The sequence below is a fragment of the Lates calcarifer genome, linkage group LG21, assembly GCF_001640805.2.
Source record: "Lates calcarifer isolate ASB-BC8 linkage group LG21, TLL_Latcal_v3, whole genome shotgun sequence".
Lineage (NCBI taxonomy): Eukaryota > Metazoa > Chordata > Actinopteri > Centropomidae > Lates > Lates calcarifer.
This window is the reverse complement of record NC_066853.1, coordinates 4,911,278-4,932,897: the sequence shown is the minus strand read 5'-3', so window position 1 is coordinate 4,932,897 and position 21,620 is coordinate 4,911,278. Positions and strand designations below refer to the sequence as shown.

The 21,620-nt window shown below is 40.2% G+C and overlaps 1 protein-coding gene across 5 annotated transcripts in view; it reads right to left on the bottom strand.

Annotated features, from left to right (window-relative positions):
- kirrel3b (kirre like nephrin family adhesion molecule 3b) overlaps window positions 1-21,620 on the bottom strand; it is a 204,368-nt gene that overhangs the window by 50,515 nt on the left and 132,233 nt on the right. For all 5 annotated transcript variants that reach the window (XM_051065444.1, XM_051065447.1, XM_051065445.1 and 2 more), the window contains 2 exons: window positions 9,028-9,177; window positions 4,058-4,207 (listed from right to left, as the gene is read on the bottom strand). In XM_051065444.1, the coding sequence (XP_050921401.1) occupies window positions 4,058-4,207; window positions 9,028-9,177 (300 nt within the window). The remainder of the gene's footprint in view (window positions 1-4,057; window positions 4,208-9,027; window positions 9,178-21,620) is intronic.

Here is a 21,620-nt window from a genome sequence, read left to right as displayed (position 1 = left end):
ATGTCACACACCTATAATTTCATTGGCCAGCAATCCTCACTCACTGTGAACAATATCACTGACTCAATTAGCAGGAAGCAGCTCACACACTCAGAAGAGCAGAGTGAGCACCATGGACAGCAGATTTGATAAAATACACATTCATGGACTTAGCGGAACATGTTTTGTTTTCAGCATGAAAACTTGTAATTCCTCAGTAGCTCCCACCCCTCCCCCCCGCCTCAAAGTTCACCTCCATTACTAAAAGGATGGCAGCATGATCCTTGAGAAATAATGAATTCAGACTTATCCACAGAAATGGCTGATTCAGCTTTGGCAATTGGAAGCAACAATAACAAAAGATACCCTTGGGCTTTTGTGTACATGAATATTGTTGCTGAAGCACGGGCCCAAAACATTAACAATGCAGGGAAGGAACATATCTTGCACACAATGGTTCACTCAAATGGCATGCCATCAGAAATGTTTGTCAGAGGACCAGCATCACACTGTGTTTATGAATGCCTGTCATTTTTGAAAGATCATGTGGAGGGTCTTTGAAGTTTCACCCCCTGCACCAACGGCATGTACATAATGGAATGAATGAAATATGACTTCAAATATAAAACAAATAGAATAAAATGCTGGAAAGACATCTCACAGCAGCGATAACATATATGAAGAGAACAATTGAAAGAAACTAGTATTACAGATTCACACAACACTACAGACATCTCAGTATTTGCTTGAACAAATATCCATTTTTGCAACACTTCTATGAGTGCCCCTAGTGTAATTGTAACAGTATAACTAATGTTAATAATTAACTACCAATTATGCCTTTAATTACTGATATTTTCACTGTCTTCAAATTCAGTTAATTAATACCTTAGTCATAATATTTTGATCATGACTTGACTAATATGTATTGTATAATGTATTGCAACTGTACTTGCAACCTCTCTTTCAAAACTTAAAAAACAAAAAACTAAAACATTTCACAGAATTATGATCATAAATGTGAGTTGTTTTTTTTTATACAGAACTTGAGCTGACAACAATGTGTTTTCAATAAAGTGAAATATTTTCTCCTGTATTTGTAATTTCCCTTTGAAGTGTAAGGTTAACCTCTTAAACATTTCCCAATTTCTGCCTGATCTCAACTGCATGCATTATGAACCTTAATGTTATTGTTAAATAACAATTTTAAAATGTCAGTTAACAGAGATTATATAGATATACAAAGCCACCCTGCATTACTTTGCAAATTAATTGTGTATCCTTTCAACACAGTATTTTAAATTGATAAAATGTAATCATCAAAGAAAGCCATGGCTTTGCGATTGATTCAGCGAGAGAAAAAAATGAAACAAAAACACTTAAGACAGGGATTGGTCTATCATAATGACAGCATCAAGTCAATAAATGGTACTGCATTTCATTATATTATGACACATATCCCTTTTTGGATTGACACAGAACACAGAGCACCTTAGACAAGTTTTTCAGCCAAAGACCTTAATCAAACACAGGTGATCTCCTTTCCCTTTGTTCTAGTGGTCCCCAACCTAAGGTAGAAAGATTAGAGCAAAGGTCTGAAGTGGTGCCAACTTGCTGCAAGGGATATAATTAGCCCCAGGGGTCTTTTTTGGACTTGAACCCCTCTATTCTCTTCCTTCATGACTAATTCACGAGACCTTGATTCTCCTTTGGCATCTGAGGGTAAGCCTGCAGGCCATACAAACGCTCAGATGGGTTAAGTTCACCATCAGTTTTTCTCTCAGCTTTTTGATGAAGGAACTTCATTATTGATAGGGTCATTGTTTTCCTCTTTTAATTTTAATTATTTTTGCACACGAATATTGGCTGAAATGAATCAAAGTAAAACAAAAGCTTTTTCTACTTATTAAATATTTTCTTGTAAACTGGCTGAGGTCACTGCTGCTCCATCACTGGATCATGTGAACTGTTTGCCTCTTATGGACAGACTCAGCAAATCATTTGGAAGAAAAGCAGGAAAATGGAAAACATGCAGTTTTTATCCTTTGGCAGTGATAAAGTCTTTTCTCTATGTGTTAGGAAATATTTGTGTTATGTTATTTCTGAGCCTATCACAGTCAAGAGGGGAGAAGTTCCTCTGATATGGCACATGGAGGAGTCTGGGCTGATATTGAGTTATGAAAGATGGAGGGGAGAGTTTTAGATTTATTCCGCTGTCAGCCCAGGGAAGGGAGGCTGCGCATGTGTGTGCACTGGTGGGTGTGGGTGTGTGTTTAAGCATATTGTGTATATGCCTATGTATTTGTGTGTGCGTGCGTAGGTGTGTGGGGCCATAGCTGTCTTCCAAGTCGATAGACACACTCTGTCACCACTGGCAAGTAATTGACAGCTTGGAGTTTGCAGTGACACAGGCCTTGCATATATTTCCTCCATTACCTTGTGGGTATGTCAGCCTAGAGTTCTCCCTGACAGTGCATTCAGAAGTCAGCTAGCTCAGCAGGGGATTAAACAAACACCTTCTATTCAGGCTTATTGGGAGGAATGATAACTCACTCACACTCAATCAGCCAAAAAGGTAATAAATGCTTCACCTTTCTCATTGATGATTACTTATTTAAATACAGTAGGGCCAACTACTGCACTTCCCGATGCTGGATGTTGCTTGCAGTCCAAATCCTGTGACACTGACCTTACTTAAATGTTTGGATTCACATTTTGCATCATAAATGTCATAAATGACTCATCCTTTCACTCCTCCTCAATGCTGTGATCAAGTAGCAAAGTTTCTGTGAAAAGCTCTATGCCAGAGCAGCTAAACACTGAAAGATCTGATCAAGAATGGGAAGGAAGGACAATAGCAGAAGCTAGGAGAGTGAGTGCAGTCGCAGCTGACATTTTTAGCTCTCTGTAGAAGTATCCATAATTATTCACTCATATCCATTTGCAGGGGGGCTCAGCAGCCAGAGAAATGTTATGCCGCAATTTGTCTTCCCCCCTCTCTTTTTCTCCTGCTGCCTTCTCCCCTACAAATCGTTAGTTTCACTTTTCATTAGGCTGGATCAATAAGGCGGATCAGTCGCTCGTGTCGAGGATAGTGCGTGGCAGACACCCTCCTCGCTCCCTCTCTCTCTTTTGCAACTCTTTTCTTCTTCTTCTCATTCCTTCTCCCTTGTTCTCTTTCACTTTGTCATTGACTCCAGCTATCTTTCCAACAATCCTCTGCTGAGGGAGGCTGTGAGAGGCAGCAGGAGACAGAAAGCAGCAGGAAACTTGAAGGGCCCAAGAAAGAGGCGTAAGCCCGCAATTGCATGCGTGTCAGCCAATAAGGCAGAAATGGCAATGCTGAATGATAACCCAATAAAGTTTAATTAAGAGCCTGTAACCTCTCAAGCTTACAGTAATAATGAAAATGGAGGCTGCATGCAGGGGAAGGAAATTAAAGTGGAAATGTAAGGGTCTGTAAAAGTTTAGTCACACTGACACTGGCTGCCAAATGGGAAATGTTAGCATTGATTTAATTAGTTTCTAATGATTTTAATACTAAATACAGATTTAATATATTCTGTGACTACTTGTATTTTTGTGTGTACCTATATTTATATTTAATGTGCAATGGGAAAGTGACCAAGGACACATGTTCATTTTTTATTTTTGTAAAAAAACACTTTTGTTGGGGCCCATTGAGCTCTGGTAGCACTTCTGTTCAAGAGTGCAGATCTGGGCTGAATATTTGGGATATTTCAGAATACCTTGAAGATATTTTAAAATACCTTGAAGCAGCAGACCACTGCTTATGTTACAATTGCTTTAATGAAAGATCAAATAACACAAACATATGTAAGAGAGGAATAAAAACCAGTTGTGATATTGATCTGATTTTGTTACTGTACCCCTTAATTCCACAGAAGCACTTTGAAAGTAACTGAAATTAAATACTGAAAAACTAAAGAGAGAGTGAGAAGCAAGTGACACCAGTGAAGCCTTTTCCATGAGTCACTTTGCACCTCAGTGATTGGAGGTCGGTTGGTGCCAGTGCAGAGGTGTTTTTGGAGTCTGTGTGTGTTTAATTCGGACTCACCCAGCACAGTGAGACGGGCAGGACGGGACCTCATGGCAGCCTGGACAGCCTGGCACTCAAACACAGCGTCATCCATCAGCTCGACACGCTGGATTCGCAAATGATGCTCCCCTGAACCGTGGTCGCCAATCACTGTGTAACGTGGATAGCCTGCAGCACAATCACATTTGTTCATTTTAATCTCCTGTAAAAAGGAGGCTATATGATAACATGTGTCTTCTTGAGTGATACAGTTTAATATCATGTAGTCCAACACATTTTAATTGGTAAAAAGCATAAACTTTAATAACTAACTAATTGAGCTGCGTAGCCAGATAATTCACATAGCATGTAGGTGAGTAATATATTACTTTACAGGACAACATATTTTTTAATTGTTCATTTGTTAATTTCCTCACAATGCATTTTCATACATGTTTTTATAGCACTCCTGGCAATGTTAATGAGCTGCTGTGAAGGTTGCTGCATTCTAGAAAGTGATGTTTTACTGCAACCGTAAACAGGAATGGCTCGAGTTTGAGTTGTTTCAGCATTGCTCTGTGAAATGATTTATAGTTTAATAATGCAAGAAAGCAGAGCAATATCCAAGAGACCTGGGCATTTTACACAAGTCAGGCGAGATGGTTTTAAAGATACCCCCTTAACTATTATCGAAATATGCATTGCGAATGTGTTGTGGAGTGCATCCCTCCACTGGGGCAAATAAGCAGGGAGAAGAATGTGTTTGACTGGGAAGCTTTATGGGCTATTTCTCATGCTTTTGGAATTGCTCGTCTCAGATGATCCCTTTTCTTTTACTCTCACTCCATCTTTCTAATTATTGGGGATACCGTATGTGGAATGAAATGAGAATGTCTGTTCATAAAAATTGCACTCCAAAAAATGTTACAAATTACCAGAAAAGAATTGCTTTTTCCTCCAGTGGTCCTTAAGTAATTCATCAATGATGAAACTAGTGGATAGGATTGGAGAATTTTACAGCAGAACAAGGCCAGACTTTTAACAAAGCCTCACTCCAACTTTGTGCTTTGTAAAATAAAACTCCATACTTGTCATTTCCTGTCCAAAAAAGTCTATCAGTACCCATCCAACAATTGGGTCAAAGCCAACAAATGTTGGAGAGTAAAATATTGATTTCTCAGTAACAGCTAGCCAATGACTCATGTTCACTTCAGAGACCCCCAAACACTTCAGTCTTTTCACTGCAAAGGTTTTACAGGCTGGTTATATGTTTTAGTGCCCAAATGGAACATAACAGACTGGGCAGCCTTATAACAGCTTTTAAGTCCTTGAACATGTCTACTGCAAAAACCCATCGTATGCTCAAAGTCCAATTACAGATTGTTGCTTCATTGAATCCAGTTGCCTTTAATAGAGCATGTAGTGGGCTCATTTTATGCTGGTGGGGTGAGTTACAGCCGATTAAGCCACTCTCTGCATTTCCTCCTCCTACGTGTAGCCTTTGATCTTAGGGGTCTTTACAGTGGGAGGATGAGGGACAGAGGAAAGCCTAAATGTAAATATTACAGCTGAGGACAAGATAAACCGAGGACAGCTAAATAAGTGGCGAGCTAATTAAAAATGAGCAAAGATGTGGATGTTTGGTGGGAGGAAGCTATAGCAAGGCTTCAGTAAAACAGGTTGTAAATGTAAGAGGGTTAATAGAGACCTGATCACAACTAAAAGCTTCCATTATTAATATTAATAACCATTGACTGGAAAGGAGGTTTCCACGTTTTCATGCTCAGGATAGTGCCTAAAGTAGAGGACACACCATTATACGCACAAGGTCACCCAGAGAACCATTTTGCTTCAATTTTATGTTCATTGATGAGATTCAAAGCAATAATGCCATGGCGGATCACAAGGGTAATGATCATTGCACACTCTGAGTGATGTGACCTTGATTTGACTCCAGTCCACCTAGCGTCCTTAAAATCCTGTACCTACCCGAGGACCAGGACTTACTTCAAATGCACTGTTTTGCTTGTGGCAAGATATAAACAGTGTAAATTTCTGTTACACAAATAGATGATCAGGCCAATTACCTCATCTCTGCCTCCGGCAAACTAAGAATAATTTTGCTGCGTGAGGACATGGCTCTGTTCCAGTTTCATCTCTGTGCATTAGCTGGATCCAAAACAAAAAGTCATTTGCATTTGAGGTGGATAGTAAATGATAAGAGTGTTATAATCTCATTTTCAAAGAACGTAAATCGAACTGTAATATGTTTTTGTCACCTTATAGGCACCTTGATCAAGCATTTTGTCAATGTGACTGAAATTATACTGGCACACATAAAGACTGATCACCTCTGCACATGTGATGTGTACCTATAAAGGGCCATTGATCTTCGAGATCTCAGCGAATTTCAAAGACACAATGTGTTACCCAAAGCAAACAATGTAAAATAGGCCCATTAAGGAGTAATGAATCCATCAGTGGGGAATGGATTTGTCTTGAGGCTGGATCAATGGTGTACGTGTGTGTGTGTGTGTGTGTGTGTGTGCATATAAGCATACAGACACTTGAGGCGTGGCCTAGTGATTTATAGCATTCACCTAGAACATGTTTCACATAGTGTAACCACCAAGGGGATAGAACCAGGTTAGCTACAGCTGTGAACAGGTGACTGGTGTTGAATTTGCTCTCATGAGAGGCAAGAGTGACACATGCTCTCTGCTGAGGGACTATTAACTGTCAGCTTCTCAAGAAATCATTCTCCTATATCCTAAGTGCATGACATAATATATACAAACACTTCCTCCTACATTTTTACTGTGTGCACACCAGGAGAATTCACTTATAGCTGTTTTGTCTGTTTTGTCAGCAGATACATTCTCTGTCATGCATATTCATGACATTGATTGGTATGTTCTGAGCTGCTATGGGGCTACTTTACTTTTCTTTAATTAGAGTGGGAAAGCGTGACACAAAAGGGAATGAATAGGAAATTCAGGGACAGATAGGAATCATTGGCTTTTGTGCCGTGATTTCTTGCGCTGAATGGTGAAAGAGTTCTCTCAGTTTAATCACTGCTGCTGTGAATGGAAACAGGTCCCAGGCGGAGCATGCCGTTGCAGACGCAGCTCCTTTCTATGAATAGCCGAGCAGACCTATATTATTCAAATGCTCCATGCAACATTTGATTCGTTGCACTTTTTATGTATACAGCTGCCACTTTCCTTTCATTGTGTACATCTTGCAGTGGATGTACCATCACTCTTTTACTGCCGCATGCATTGTTTGTTTATGTAGGCAGGAGTGATAAAAAGGACAGCTGTGGAGCACTTTATTTTGAAAAAGTGTCATTCGTCTCAATAGAAGGCACTCAGCCCCTGTCTGGATCATACTGTTGATTTTAGTGACCTATCTTCCCCAGGCAGGCAGCTACTGCTCCTCATACAATTCCCTGTGGATTTTTTAAACAGTTTAAGAGAAAAGGTTCACTTTAACTTTACATCTTGGGTGTGATTATTCAGCCAGAGGAAGAGAATGATTGTGGAGAAGGGCAAGGTCAGGATTACCACATTCAACTATGTTATTTAAGGTTGATCTATAGTTCTATGGTTCCCTTAAGTGTTGTGATCCAACCTTCTCTCTTTTTTCTGTTTTCTTTCCCCTGGCTTTGTCCATTGTCAAAATGAGATTTCATCTTCATCGTCTTGCCTTGTTAAAGTAATAAAATACAAGAAGATAAAATAAACTCTACATCTCAGCTTCACTCTGCTCTGTCCTTAAATAAAACTGTGCTCTCTCTTCCATTCTCTCTTTTAATCTATCTCTAACAATCACAAGTACTCTCCCTGTCTGCCTCCTCTTCCTCCAAAAGAGACCTGAAGACTGCAGGACCATTGTTTACTGCAACCTCTCAGCCTCCCCTGGGCCTGATAAGGACTTGAAGAGGGAATAGGATGGCTTTACTGGGTCTCTGTCAGACGCTGAGGTTTAATTACAGACCACATCAGTGACAGGGAAGGCCTCTAAGATTGTCTGGTAAAGGTCAGAGGGTAGAAGACCCTCAATCTCTAGTGGAATACATATTTAATCATTTCTGATTGTAAGAGACTTTTGTGTTTTAAAAATGGACACAGTAGGATATTGTGCAGTGCCTTGAATTGCAATTAGTCTAGATTTCTCAATGGTCACAGACTGGAGGTGTGTGAGGCAAATTACAAAGTTCTATAATAAAGATTGTGTCCTCACAGAGTGGTGCATCCTGATGTATATGGAGTGTTACGTACAGATTCAAATGGATCTCTGTTTTGGAAGAATTTAATGATCATTTCAATAAATGATGTGGCTGTACGTTGCTTTTATGGATTTTCCCATTCAATAGCTCAGTGCTTCAAAAGGTTGTAAATGTTTATTTAGGGGAGTGATGTGCTTCCTTGAAATTCATCAAGGTCATGAATATACATAAAGCCTCGACTGGTGGAACAACAGGCTACTAAATGACAGTGCAGTAGTCACTTTTGCTCCAAATTAAACAATTAAGGCAATTACACATGAGGTGCAGTGTAATTAGAGGATGCCAGCTACTCTTCAAAAAGCCATTTAGCAGCCTGAAGCACCAGAGAAAGACCAGTGCCACTATTGATTTCACATTTCGTTCGAATTTTTGTGCTTCTCTGCCAAACACAAAGTATAGGGGATTTTGGTCTGTATCTAACACAGAGACAGAAATTAATTTTTGATTCTGTTTGGTCATGTTGTGTGATATAATTATTGATGTTTCATGCAACACTTGTAATGTAATACTTCTTTTGTAACACACTATTATGAGGCCTCTTTTATCTGTCTGTGGCGTGATATATTTGGCAGAGGGTAGGATGTTGACACGAGGAGGCTTTAGATGACAAAAAGCAGCCATTTGAATATGACAGTTATATTACAGAGTGTAATTAATAGAGGAAACTGAGGGTGATGGAGAAATGTGGGGTGACAAGGGGATAAATGCTTCTTCTTACCAGAGAGGTCTCTGCCAACTCCCAGCGCCAGCCCATCTTTGATCCACAGGACAACGCCATGGTAACCAGGGATAGTGCACGGTAATGTCACAGGCTGGCCTGCTACCACCACCAGGTCCTGTGGCTGCTGGGAAAACATGGCCTCTGCATCTTAGGAACAAAAGAAGAAGGGAGAGGTTAGGTCTAAACCATTTAAATCATTGTTATTTTAATATAAGCAGGACAAGAGGGAATAGAAAATTCAAGATCAAAGAGGAGAATAAGTGGGGTTTTACAAACACCTGCTTTCAATGTTTCAAGTGTTGAATGAAGTGAAAATGAAGGGAAGTGCACCATATGCCTATTTCCACCAATTTCACTCAAACCTTGTCAAACTCATGTTGAAAGAACCCTAAAGGGTGATGTGGCAAACGTGGCATATTCTTTGACTATTCAAGATACAGAGACAAGATAGTGTACACGCATCAGAGGTGTCAGTGCAGCAGCAGGACTGAAGCACAGGCTAAGAGACAGCCGTCACAGCTCAGCTTGGTTCATTTATGAAGGATGTCACCGTACAGATGGGCTGGGCCCGTACACACCACAGCAGATAACACGATCTTGTCTGCCAACACTGCTCTAGTGGCATACATTAACTCAAGCTCACACCCATGTATTCCAACTGTGCAACTGCTATTAGCTGCACTCCTCTACTGCGTGTTCAGGCGGAAAGTGGTGTGCAGTGAACTCCATTAGAGGCAGAGGGTGTGTTAATGGGGAGCGGTATGGTGAAGGGGGGTGGGGGGTGGGGGGTTTTGTGGATGAGAGTAGAGGATACAGAGTGGTACTGATGTGTAGTTAGAAACACTGGCAGGCTGCCTATCAACTAAAGCCTACATACACACACACAAACACACACTGACTTGCATTCATACAGACACTCTCAGTCTGATTTGAGAGCACGAATTGCAGAGAAGGTGTGAAAAAAGTGTCTCTTCCTCTCTCATGCTATGCTGAGACAGCTTTGTTCACAACGATTTCTTTTTTTCCCCCAAACTTCTAATTTCGTATCTACCTTTTTCTTGAACAATGTAATACCCCTCTTTCTATTTGATATGTGTAGCAGCAGAAACTCAGGCAAACAAACAGGAGCATGTACACTTATTATGCTGGCTCGGCCTCATGCGCACATTTTCTAACCTAATCATATGCTAATAAAAAGCTGATAAAAAAATAACATGTAGTGAATTACAATAATAAGCAGAGCAAAGGCAACACAGAACGTGAAAGCGCATTTTAATCCTACAACATCTTTATATCATATTACAGTCATCTACTGCAGTTTACTGTATGCTATTTTATATTCAAAGGAAATTACTTATCCTATTGCAGACAAGAAAACTGATTAGCTTTGTTGTATGATTTCAAACCACATCAGAGGGAGGACTGTTGTCATAGAGGAAACTGATTTTAATTTAGTTGGAAAATGCCATTAGAATCTGCACTAGTCATTTTTCAGCCTTGAACTGAATTCCATGTGATGGATAGCTTGTTAAAGATAAGCAGAAGTTTTCATATTGATTCATGCTCTGCATACCCTCTATGTGTCACAAATGCCCACACAACACACACACACACACACAGACAAAAATACACAATCCTGCCTCATTTTATTATACATCTATTACTAAACCAACATCAGGAAAAAAATGATGTGCTATACCTGAAAGCGTACTGTATACTGTAATGGGCATTTTATCATCTTGAGACTTAACAGCTTCTCCCTGGCCTACCAGGTCCTTTGTAAAAGTGCATGTATATTGTGGCTGATGCTGGTGAGGTGAGACTTTATCTCACCATATGCACTGCCCTTCAAATGCAGACAGCTTTGTTCAGCCTTGACTGCGTTCCCACGTGAGAAGCTTATCTCGACTGTATTCTGCTACCCAGTCAGCAAGCAGATGAAGCACGCTAACATATAGACAGCTACTCAACAGATCTCCTGGCATGTTCTGGAAAAACACTGCAAACGCCAGGGAATCTTGTATCTGCTCAGTCATGACTGATATTATCAAACAGTTCAGCCTGTGCTGTAATTGATTTAATGTTGGACGGATCTCTCTGTTGTCAGCACACATGCCTGCATACTTCCTACAAACTGCCTATATTCTCACTCCTGTCGTCCTTCTCTGGCCTCATGTGTAACTGAGAAAAAAAAAGAGTGGAGATAATATCTTCAGACACAGGTTACCTGTCATGCTGCTACACATGCTCCCACACATTTTCACATTCACACATCAGTTTGATTGCAGCATTTAATTCAGTGAAAAACATTCTTAGCTGTTTTATACGTTTGATGTTGTGTCTATGTGGAGATTTTGGCACACAATTTGCAGTAGGAGTTCATGCTAATTCTCTGTCACACTTTGCCCTGGAACTGTTGTAAACAAATATTTGACTTCTCAAACAGCCCGCTCAAAAAATATTAATTAACTGTACTCAACTGAATCGCACATCTCTCACACAAATACACATGCAAGCCATTACTTGCAGCTTCTCTTAAACTTAAGCTGCATCACCCTAAGGAGAACTCCACTGATTCTGCACATAGAGATCAGTTTACTCCTCATGGGGAGCACATTTCCTTAAAAGTTAGTTCACTGTTCTCTAGACTGATGCTCTAGAAGAGCTATTAAAATACACTGGTGAGAGAGAGAATCAAAGACTTAACTGACACCAGCTTGTACTTGTCACTTGAGCAGTTAAAACGTGACCTCCTTCATTCAATTTAAAGGCTGGCTGAGTCTTGCAACAAATGTGTCTTCATAGTGGCACAGCATGTAGAGAAATGGAGGTGATGTGTTTGAGAGGGCTGGGGCTTACATCAAGGTGGCTCTACACGGAATAAATCTCTGTCACATCTGCCAGATTTATCCTTCACTGGGCATCACAGAGTTGGCAAAAACATGCTCCTCCCTAATCTAACTCTTCTTTATTCTCTGCCAGGCATGACACGCAACAGAGTGAAGACAACCCCTGTCCCCTCACTTATTCATGAAAAATATTTTCATAACTAAAATGCCCCAATTAAGAATTAAGCACCTCATTTTGCAGAGTTTATCACTGACAGTAATAGGAGGGGAGGAGGGTGATTATGCTCAGGTGCCCGCAGAGCTGGAGATCCATGTTAATAATGCTTTATTAAGCATCCTAATGGGGTTTACTAAGGAGCTTGGTTAAAAAAAATAAATAAATAAAATGGAAAACAGTCTAGACATGCCAATTTGCTGTGAGACAAATGGGCTTTGACTTTAGGGGTTAGGTTCTGTAAACGTGTGGGCACACAGAGCAGAAACAGACACCTTTCGTCTATCACTAAAGACAACAGACAGCCCCCTGGGTTTTCTCTCTCAGCAACAGCCAAACCTGTACTATGAATAGAACTTCAAAAAAAGGGGGAAAAAGTTAACTACTTAGTTTGTTTTCATATTCTGTTTGGGAAGATTAGTAACAATAATAGAGAAATGTTTTACTTCAGCTCTTTGGGTTTGCTAAATCGAGCATTATGCTTTTGCTCAAATCTTTCATAAAACCTTACTTAACAGCAACCATACTGCTGATTTTGACAACGCATTCAAATTGAAGGTTGGGGCATTAGATGGAAAAGTTAAGTGTAACCTCTTTTTCTGTCTTTATCTATCTACCTCCAGCTCAGTCCACTTATCTTGTAGAAAGCAACAGCATTTAACAATGGCCATATTGGAGTACACCCTAAAGGATGGGAAGGAATTCGTCAAATATCTCACCGTGACTACATTTGTCAGCGTAAGGTTATAAAGGAATGAACATACCATCAATGGGGATCTGGCTGTGCAGCCTTTACATGGCAATCATCATAAATTAAATCTGTCAGCAACGGTCAGGTTATGATAGAGAAAAGAAAGGATGTGCTCAATATTTAACGGTAATTATATTCACATTTAAACAAACATAAAAAACATAAGAAACATGTTTTCTGTATTTATGTATCCCCATATCTTTATTCAACTTTTATATATAAAGGTATATGTGAGTAAATTATAGTTGTGAAACCCCTTACAAATGTCTATGTGTTACCCCTTACTGGATATGTTTATGTGCATCAAATTATACACGCTATGATTCATGCTCTGATTGAATGCCCTGCATTTAGGAAGGTGAGGCCAGAGATCTTCGATAAGGACTGCCCAGTTGTTTCAAATGGTGGAAAAAAGCAGGTAGTTAAAGACTGCGCACAGAGCCATATTCATAATGTGGACCGGCACTTTGCATCGGCTAATGTTGTCATTTCACTTCAGATAATTTGTTTACCATTGGATGGCTGCTGCATTTCCACACACTCCAGCACTATTTTCCCCTCAGTGCTAACTGCCCCCAATTTCATCGCTCTTTGCCAATCAGGCCTGGAAATTACCGTTACGGACACACATCCAGCCCACTTCAGAGAAATAATCAGCATGCTGTTTGTGCGCCATGTGGCCACACAGCACCAAAGCTTAGCCCAGGATCATTATCAAAAACTATTACCCCTCTGTCCTGCCATTTTATACCAGCAATATAGAAACACAGGAGAGCTTCAGAATGTGGAAGAGTTAGTTAGTTATGTTGTAGTTTGGTAGCCAGTGACCACAGTTTATTTTTTCAGGACATTGCTGCTGGTAGTTTTCAGTGGCATGGAAGTGGAGGTATTGGAGATATAAGGAGGTGCTAATTCACCGGAGGCTCTGCCATTGGTGACAGGTGGTAGATACTTTTATAAAAAGTGAATTTAGAGACAAGTTATTTTTGTAGCTCGAATTGCAATGACCACCAGGACCAAAGTCAAATGAAAATTTTCATCCACTCTCACTGCAGAGGCCCCTTATTTGTTTAAATCGCAAAGAGGAGATGCACCCCACAGGAAACAAAGAAGTCAATTTTCTGAGCACAGAACCTGGCCTTTTCTCTGTCCTTTCCAAGGTTCTGTAGATTGTTACTTAGATCTTGTAAAAGGACTCTAGTGGTGTCTTTATTTCTGGCCTTTAGTTCAGAATAAACACAAATCTCCTGTGGTATAGGCTGCTCTATCTAAATCTTTATCTTTACCAGTTGAAACTTGCCTGTTGAAATCCACATCCTCCTCCTCTATCCGTTAACCAGATCTCTTACTTCTTTTAGGTTCTTGTCCTTCATCAACAGACACTGATTAGTCATAAGCTCACAACTCCAGCATGCATTCTCTCATTCTCACCGTAGGTCTAATGTCCATGATTTGTGCACTTTGATTATCTGCAGCATAATCATTAATTTGACACTGTGAGTGAAGTACGCTGCTGTGAGATTCATCAATCCATTTAGAGAGCAGAAACTACAAAAGAGTGACTTCCATTTTGCCTGTGGTTAAACAACTCTCATCCATGTTTGTGATGTTGTTCAGAGTGGTGAAGAATACATTGTGTAAAATGTCTGGAAAAAAAATCATTAAGACAAATTTGAAAAAAAGGAAGCAAGCCCAAATTCAGAGGTGTTAAATGGCTTTACTGCAAATGTGTGACAGAGACTTGGCAGGAAAACAGCCAACTAATCACAAGTCATAACCACTGAAAGTCAGGCTTTGAACAACTATGTTTTACTATCTAATTTATTCACAATATAAATTCAGAAGTAAGGGGTCACCATATAAGTCACCAAATAATGCTGATTAGTTTTGATTGATTTAGCTGCTTGTAAGGGTTTAATAGGGAAATTAGAGGGTCTTTGATATTTGGCACTCTGAAATTATAAAACCATAACTGGGCATATTTCTAACATCACGTGTTTATATATGCTATCAATGGAGACGAATGGCAAATAAAGTCAGTGCCCTACACACACATACAGAGTACTAGACAGACTATGTCACAGCACACTAATCTCTAGTCGTGGTAAGTCTGAGGGCATGCAGGCACTAACTCAGCAGATGAAAGTGACTGAAAATGAATAGCTAAGCTCACTTTACTGAAATAAATCTAAGACTCCATGAGAGGTACAGCATGCAGTAACATAAAAAAGGTGGTGTACACCCACAGTCAATGCACAGGAGATGCCTTAAGTACTACATCGTTTTAGAAACTCAAGTCATTCTGACAGAAATTGCCTTTGGATTGGCTTCAGTGTGTGTGAAAAGTGGAAATTACATGAGGCTGCGAACAAACATCTACTTTCAGAGAGGGAAGGAACAGCATGAATGACAAGGCTTCAAATATTTGCCATAGTATTTATTGTTGGACTGCTCTGGGTGGTACCTGGCATTCATTGCAATAATGGGAATTCAGGAGCTGAAAATTCACACTTTTCTAACCTGCTTTCACCAAGGTTTTAACATAAGTTGTGACACAGAATGATGCTTTCTTTCTCAGAGCAGCTAGGCTTTGGTTACATGGGCTACTTCATTAATATAAAAATGTAATCCCTCAAATGCAGCTGGCAATGTTACAAAGATAGTTACCAATAATGAATATTTCATAAAGCTCCATCAAGGCCATTAGAGAAGGCATGTACTACTATCAATCTATCTTCCTCATCAGAATGTTCAAATCCTTTATTCCTGCCTGTCCACTTGTAAAACAAACACTGCATGCAGACTGATAATACGCCAAGCCTATCTGTGTTGTGATGCCTGCCATTATGAGTAAGATTTGTCTGTGGGAATGTAAATTCATGAAGCAGGGAAGATAAACATCAGTGCTGCCGGAAGACATTGTATTTATGCCCTTTCTCACACTGTGCATTAGTGGAGCATGACAGTTGCCAAGGCACAATCAAGACGGATGCCCTCTGATGATAACTTCTAAAAATTGCGAATGGCAACAGCGGGAAGGCCTTGCAGGCACTCACTTTATCATCAGCTATGCGGCCAGAAGAAGTGAGATTTCATGGACATCAGGAAGTGGAGTATCAGGGGCCACAAACGGTTTATTAAATCTCTCTAGGCTGCATCTTTTCTGGCACTGTGCATACAGTTGAATCCACAGGTTATCAAGGAATCATGAACCATGGAATGGATTTTTACCCTGTTCCAAAATCCTGATCAGAAAACAAACAAATCTGTTTTAACATCTCATCTAATGGGTAACGGGAGAGAGTGCTTTAATGAAGTGTAAAGGTCGTCAAGGTTGTCAGCCTCTGAGCAGCCAAAGTGAGAAATAGCACAAAACACACAAAGTAGTCTACTTACTGGACGTATGTGTGCTTTGTTCTGTAAACAGAAGCCCTAGTCTGACCACTGATTGTAATTACTGTTATAAAGCAGCAACTCTTGTGGGCTGGTTTCCAAGGTAACCACAGTTCAAAGAGAATGGTTCAAATATTCTAGTTAGCATAAATGCAACTGAACACCACATAACCCTCCTCCCCTGGCTGGTATTGATTAAAAAAGTGCGGGGAAATGGAGTGACTCACTTTACAAACTGGACTACTTTTTTAGCGTACACTTTTGCATAATGGGAAGTAGGGACATAAAAGAGATGCAAATGAGTGAGGGAGATGGAGAGGAGAAGGAGTTTGGGAGTTCAGATGGGGCCTGATTGAATAGGAAAGGTCCCTTCTGTTTTCTCTACTCCATCATTACACCCTTTCTTTGTCAACTTTTACCTCTTCAGCGCTTCCTACCTCTTCAGCGCTCTCTGTCACAGGTGTATTTGTTTGAATGTTTGCTTTCAGAGCTCCAAGGCCAGCCTCACTGTTGTCTCTTCGCTGACACGTGAACACTTGAGTGTTTACTGAGTGCATGGGTGGCAAGACATCAAGACAAGATGATTTGCAAAGGGGATATGTTTGTGCAGGGAAAGGACCTTGAAAGGTGTTCAAAGTGAGCTTACACTGGGATTGATCATGTTCATTAAGGAATGATGAGCATTTGAAACAGACTCAGGTGGCTGATTTGATGGATGTGGTGTAAAGAGGGCCTTAGTCCAATAGGGCATATCATATATTTTGAGGGAGAGTCCCATTTTTCTATTACATGACATGTCACAGGCACAGAAAGCCACATTAAGCTGCCTTTTGTCCAGCCATAACTCATATTTTGTAGGGCTGACAAGATAAAAGTGTACCTTGACTTTCAAGACTTGGAGCATTTTTTTGTCTCTTTGAATGAGATTAAATCAAGAGATAGATCAAAGCCCTTGGACAATAAGGCTGAAAGGGATGTATCTGAGTGTTGGGAAGGTTTAGGAACGCTGTTCAATTCATATAAAGGTTTTAATAAGTCAAAGAGTTGCTTACAAGTTGTCACGCCTCATTGATGTAGGTATTCATTAAATTCAGATTTTTTGTCATTTGGAATAAAAATCCAAATCTAACATAATACATATATACATATTGTAAATCTTGTTATGACCAGAGGCTACATTAGAATATTGTTTTACAGAAATTGTTACAATGGACAAGGCACAAAAAGGTGATCTGGGGAGTAAGATGCTCCATAAATAAGCCATGATCTCAAAACCATTTTGTCCAAGATGAGGTTCTCGCAGTACAACGGTGACAGCAATTTTGAGATGTTTACTGCTTTCAGGATCCCACTGAAATGCGTGTCATATCTGTCAGGGTTTCTCTTGCAAAACTATGTCATATATTTTCCTCTCACTCTGTTCACCATCAGCTGTGGAACACAGGCATCAACATTTCTGTGCTTTATGAGGAAATATTTGGCTACATAAGACGACGTGTTAAGTCTGTGTCATTGTGGGCTTGCTTGACTTATTGACAATTTTACATAGAATAGAATAGATAGAATGGATAAGAGTGAAAAGAATGGTTGAATGATACTGCCATTTCTAAAGGGACACAGTTAGTGGTCACATTTCTCCAGTTGATTTGTAATTATACACTCTCAGTGATTAATGCTCTTATAATTATCTGCAATGAAAAGTGTCAACACAGACTTGTAGAGTATTGGTAACTGAACAGGATATTTTCACAAATGTTGTTTTAACAATCACCAAGCAGAAATTGAAATAGAAATCCTCTGGAAAAAGGAATGCAGTCTCATTAAAAGAGATCCTCTCACTGAGCTTTCTCTGACTCATAAAATCCCCATTCGACACCCTCCAGACAGTGGAGACATCCATTTTCCTCTCATCGTCTTCAACTATTTGCTTCCCTTGGAGACAGCCTCATCTCATTCTTCTTCGCTGGCTGCTGTGACATTGAAAGAGACCCCTAATCAAAACATTTGTCTTTCTTTCAGCCAGTGCTCAGACCGGTGAATGAGAGCTGACACCGGAGGGAGACGTATTTGTCCCAATCAGGGCCTCATCTCCGTGTCACCGCCGGGCGAGTGTTTCATCTCGACAGGGCACTGATGAATCCGCCACTTAGCCTTGATTTGGAGGAGCGGCTCGCCACAGCCAAAATGCCAGGTTAAATCACAACGTCAGTGGCTCAGCCACGGCCATTATAGGCAACACAGGCATTCTGCCTTTACCATAAATGCTCATAAATGTTGCAATAATGATCCCTGCCTTGTCTATTGTAAAGTGAGCTGTAATTACAATTTTGTGGTGTACTAGGATTGTAACTTACACTGATTTTATGACTGTGTATTCCTACTTGTGTGTTTGTGTGAGTGTCATGTAAATGTCAATTACGGTCTTTGGTTGTCTGATCTCTTAACTCATTTTATCTCAGTATGGTATTGAAATAGGGTAAATGTGGAGCTCCAGAATGTCTGCCTTTATCTGCATTTCTTAGGCAGTGTTAAGCCATGGCTGTGCTACCACATTTATTCAGACTCTTAAGAAATCTCAAAACTCAAGGCCCTCTTGCATTTTGTCACTTGTGCTGTCTAATTGAAAAAATAAAATAAAATACAAAAACATGTCACAGTTGCCACACTACCACATATGACAGCTTAGTGAGATACTGCTCAAGTAAAGGCTACTGATGTTTTGTGTCATTTTCAAAGACAGGTGTTTCAAAAGAAGGGCTCAGACACTGGATCTTAACGCCCATATTTGTTTCCTTTCGCTTGTGCCACGCTTACCTTGTTCAAATTCCAAAACGACTCTATAGACAGGTTTGATTTTCTGATCACTGTCACCACCTTCTGCTAACAACAGGGCTGTAATAACAGCCTCCATTTTTCCATTACAGTGTATTTAACTTAACCCCTGCCTGGTTAGCAGGTTGTAAGGTGTCAGCTGCTCTGCACATAAACATAGGCGATGAGGATGAGTGTAATACACTTTGGATTTAACCAAATGCACATCCATCGCTGCAAGCGCTATCTGCTACATTAGTGAAAAAAGCTTTTTGGAAAAGTGGAGAAAGACGTGTGTGTATGTGTGTGTAGACAGAGAGATGAGAGGCAGGCTCCTGCTAGCTACAGTACCTGTCAGACAGAGTGGAATGTTGTTACAAGACAAGGGAGGAAAGGAGGCTTTATCAAGGTGTGCAGGATACCACTGACATGAGATAAGAGGTCTGAGTCGGAACTACATTATGCCACACCTTCACTAAGAGGACTCTGTCAAGACAGGAGTAAAGAGATCCATTTCAGTGTGGGAGCCACCATAATACTTGACTGCAGAAAGCCATTACCTTTCAAGTATACACTCCACTTTTAAGTGCATATAAGGCAATAAGCAGACACTCTATCCTGTAATTTCATTTGGATTCCCAAAGCCTTTCTTTGAAATCTGCCTTTAAATGGACAAAAAACATTATTTCCAGAAAGCTGTAGGCAATGTCTTTAAAGTGGTAAAAAAAAGGGTGGAAAGCTATAGTGTGTTTGGAATAGGAGCTCAGCTTTTATAAGAGGTGCGGTTTACAGTGAGAACAGCAGACGAGATGTCTGTCTCCAAAGTCTGCTCATCATGGATGAGACTAGATTTAAGAGCTCAACCACGCGTCCTAGAGCGTCCTCTACCAGTCTATGTGCTTCTTCAGCAATACATCACAGAGTCCCAAATGGGACCACAAAACATCTCCCTTCGGACTTGCTTTCTCATTGCCACCTCATACACAACTCCCTTTTCCTGAAAATCTCTCAATCAAAGCTTCATTTGCATTTCAAAGTAGCACTTTACAGCCATGGCAAGGACATAAAATCACATCTGCCTTCAAATAAATAAATGGGAATTCAAAATGGTGTAAAAAATGATATAAAAGCAAGAGCTGGCAGAAAACTAAGCTTGTCATATTTTATGTCATTTACAGTACATTAGCAAATGCCATAAAAGTGCACAGCTGTGCGAGATGCAGTAGTCATAGGATTTAGGGGACTTAAGGCAGTAATATAAACGGGAGGGTAATGATAGAAAAAGGTTTGCCAGAAGCTCTGTGGGCAAAAAGCCTAAAAACTAATTGAAAATGCTCCTTTTACTTTTAGCATTTTCTCTTTGGAATCATGTCATTTTCTAAACACATCCATATATGTAAAGAGCTGTTTATAGAACTACTTTGCTTAAATGGAAATAAATACACCTTACTCAAGAGAAGACTTTTGTGGTGGGCCGTTCACCTTAGTCAGTAAACATATTTTCATGAAACTTTTTGCTTTCAACAGATGCTATATATCCTCTTCTTTGCCAATATTTATAATCCATAAACCAGAATATAATACATTTTCAAAGGCAGCAAGGACTTTTTCATTCCAAAAGCACTTTGAATAAAGAAGTTCAACAAAGAAACACTACTTGCAAACCTAAATTCATTCTCACACTGCCTGACTGGTGTCTGTCATGACTAGCAAGACTCACTTGACCAGACTGTGAAGATCACTCCTCTTAGCCCATTGTTGGGGATTCAGTGAGTGAAACCAGAAAGAGTAGTCTTCAGTGGATCACAGGAGTGGTTTGATGCTGAGGCTCAGGTACCTCTCATCTCAGGTTACTGTCTCTCAGCGCTTCTGGCCTCCCCCGGGGCACTTCGCCACATCCAACTCAGCATCCTGGTTACTAGACTGTGAAGTCTTTTTTCGAGACTACCCCTCTCCTTTTTTCCACACCTCTTGAACTTTCTTTTGCCGACAGCATTGCCTGGGGCCATAATTCAGCTCCCAATAGTGGAAGAGCTTTGAACCCCCACACTCCTCCCATCTCTACCACTAAAACCCCCACCCAACAATGTCTCTCTAGCTCCTCTCTTTCCCATTTTTCTAATCTGATATTAACTTTGCTCTTGACAGTTTTCATTTTCTGTGCTGGATAAAACACTTTGAGAAATGCAGTTCTACCCTTTGGTTTAAAAAAAGAAACAATCAACAAGGCGCCCTCACAACTTTGCCTCCTCCACACTTTTAACTCAGTTGGATGTCGATTTGACTAATGACTCTGACAAGGTTCTACAACGGGGTGCTCCCACCATGAAGTGTTTACAGAGGAAGCTGAGCGGTTTAAGAGCAGAGGTCAGACATTAGTCACGTTTTTTAAAAAACCTGTAGAGTTCACTAACTGACTCCCACTGGCTCAACAAGCGATGATGAAGTGTGTGATGGAACACTTCCCTTCACACTTTGTATCTTATTAACATTAGAGGAAAAAGTCAGGTTTCTGCTCGAGCTTCACAATTTGGCTCTACTAGGAAAAGGCATGGCATACAAAAGACACAGG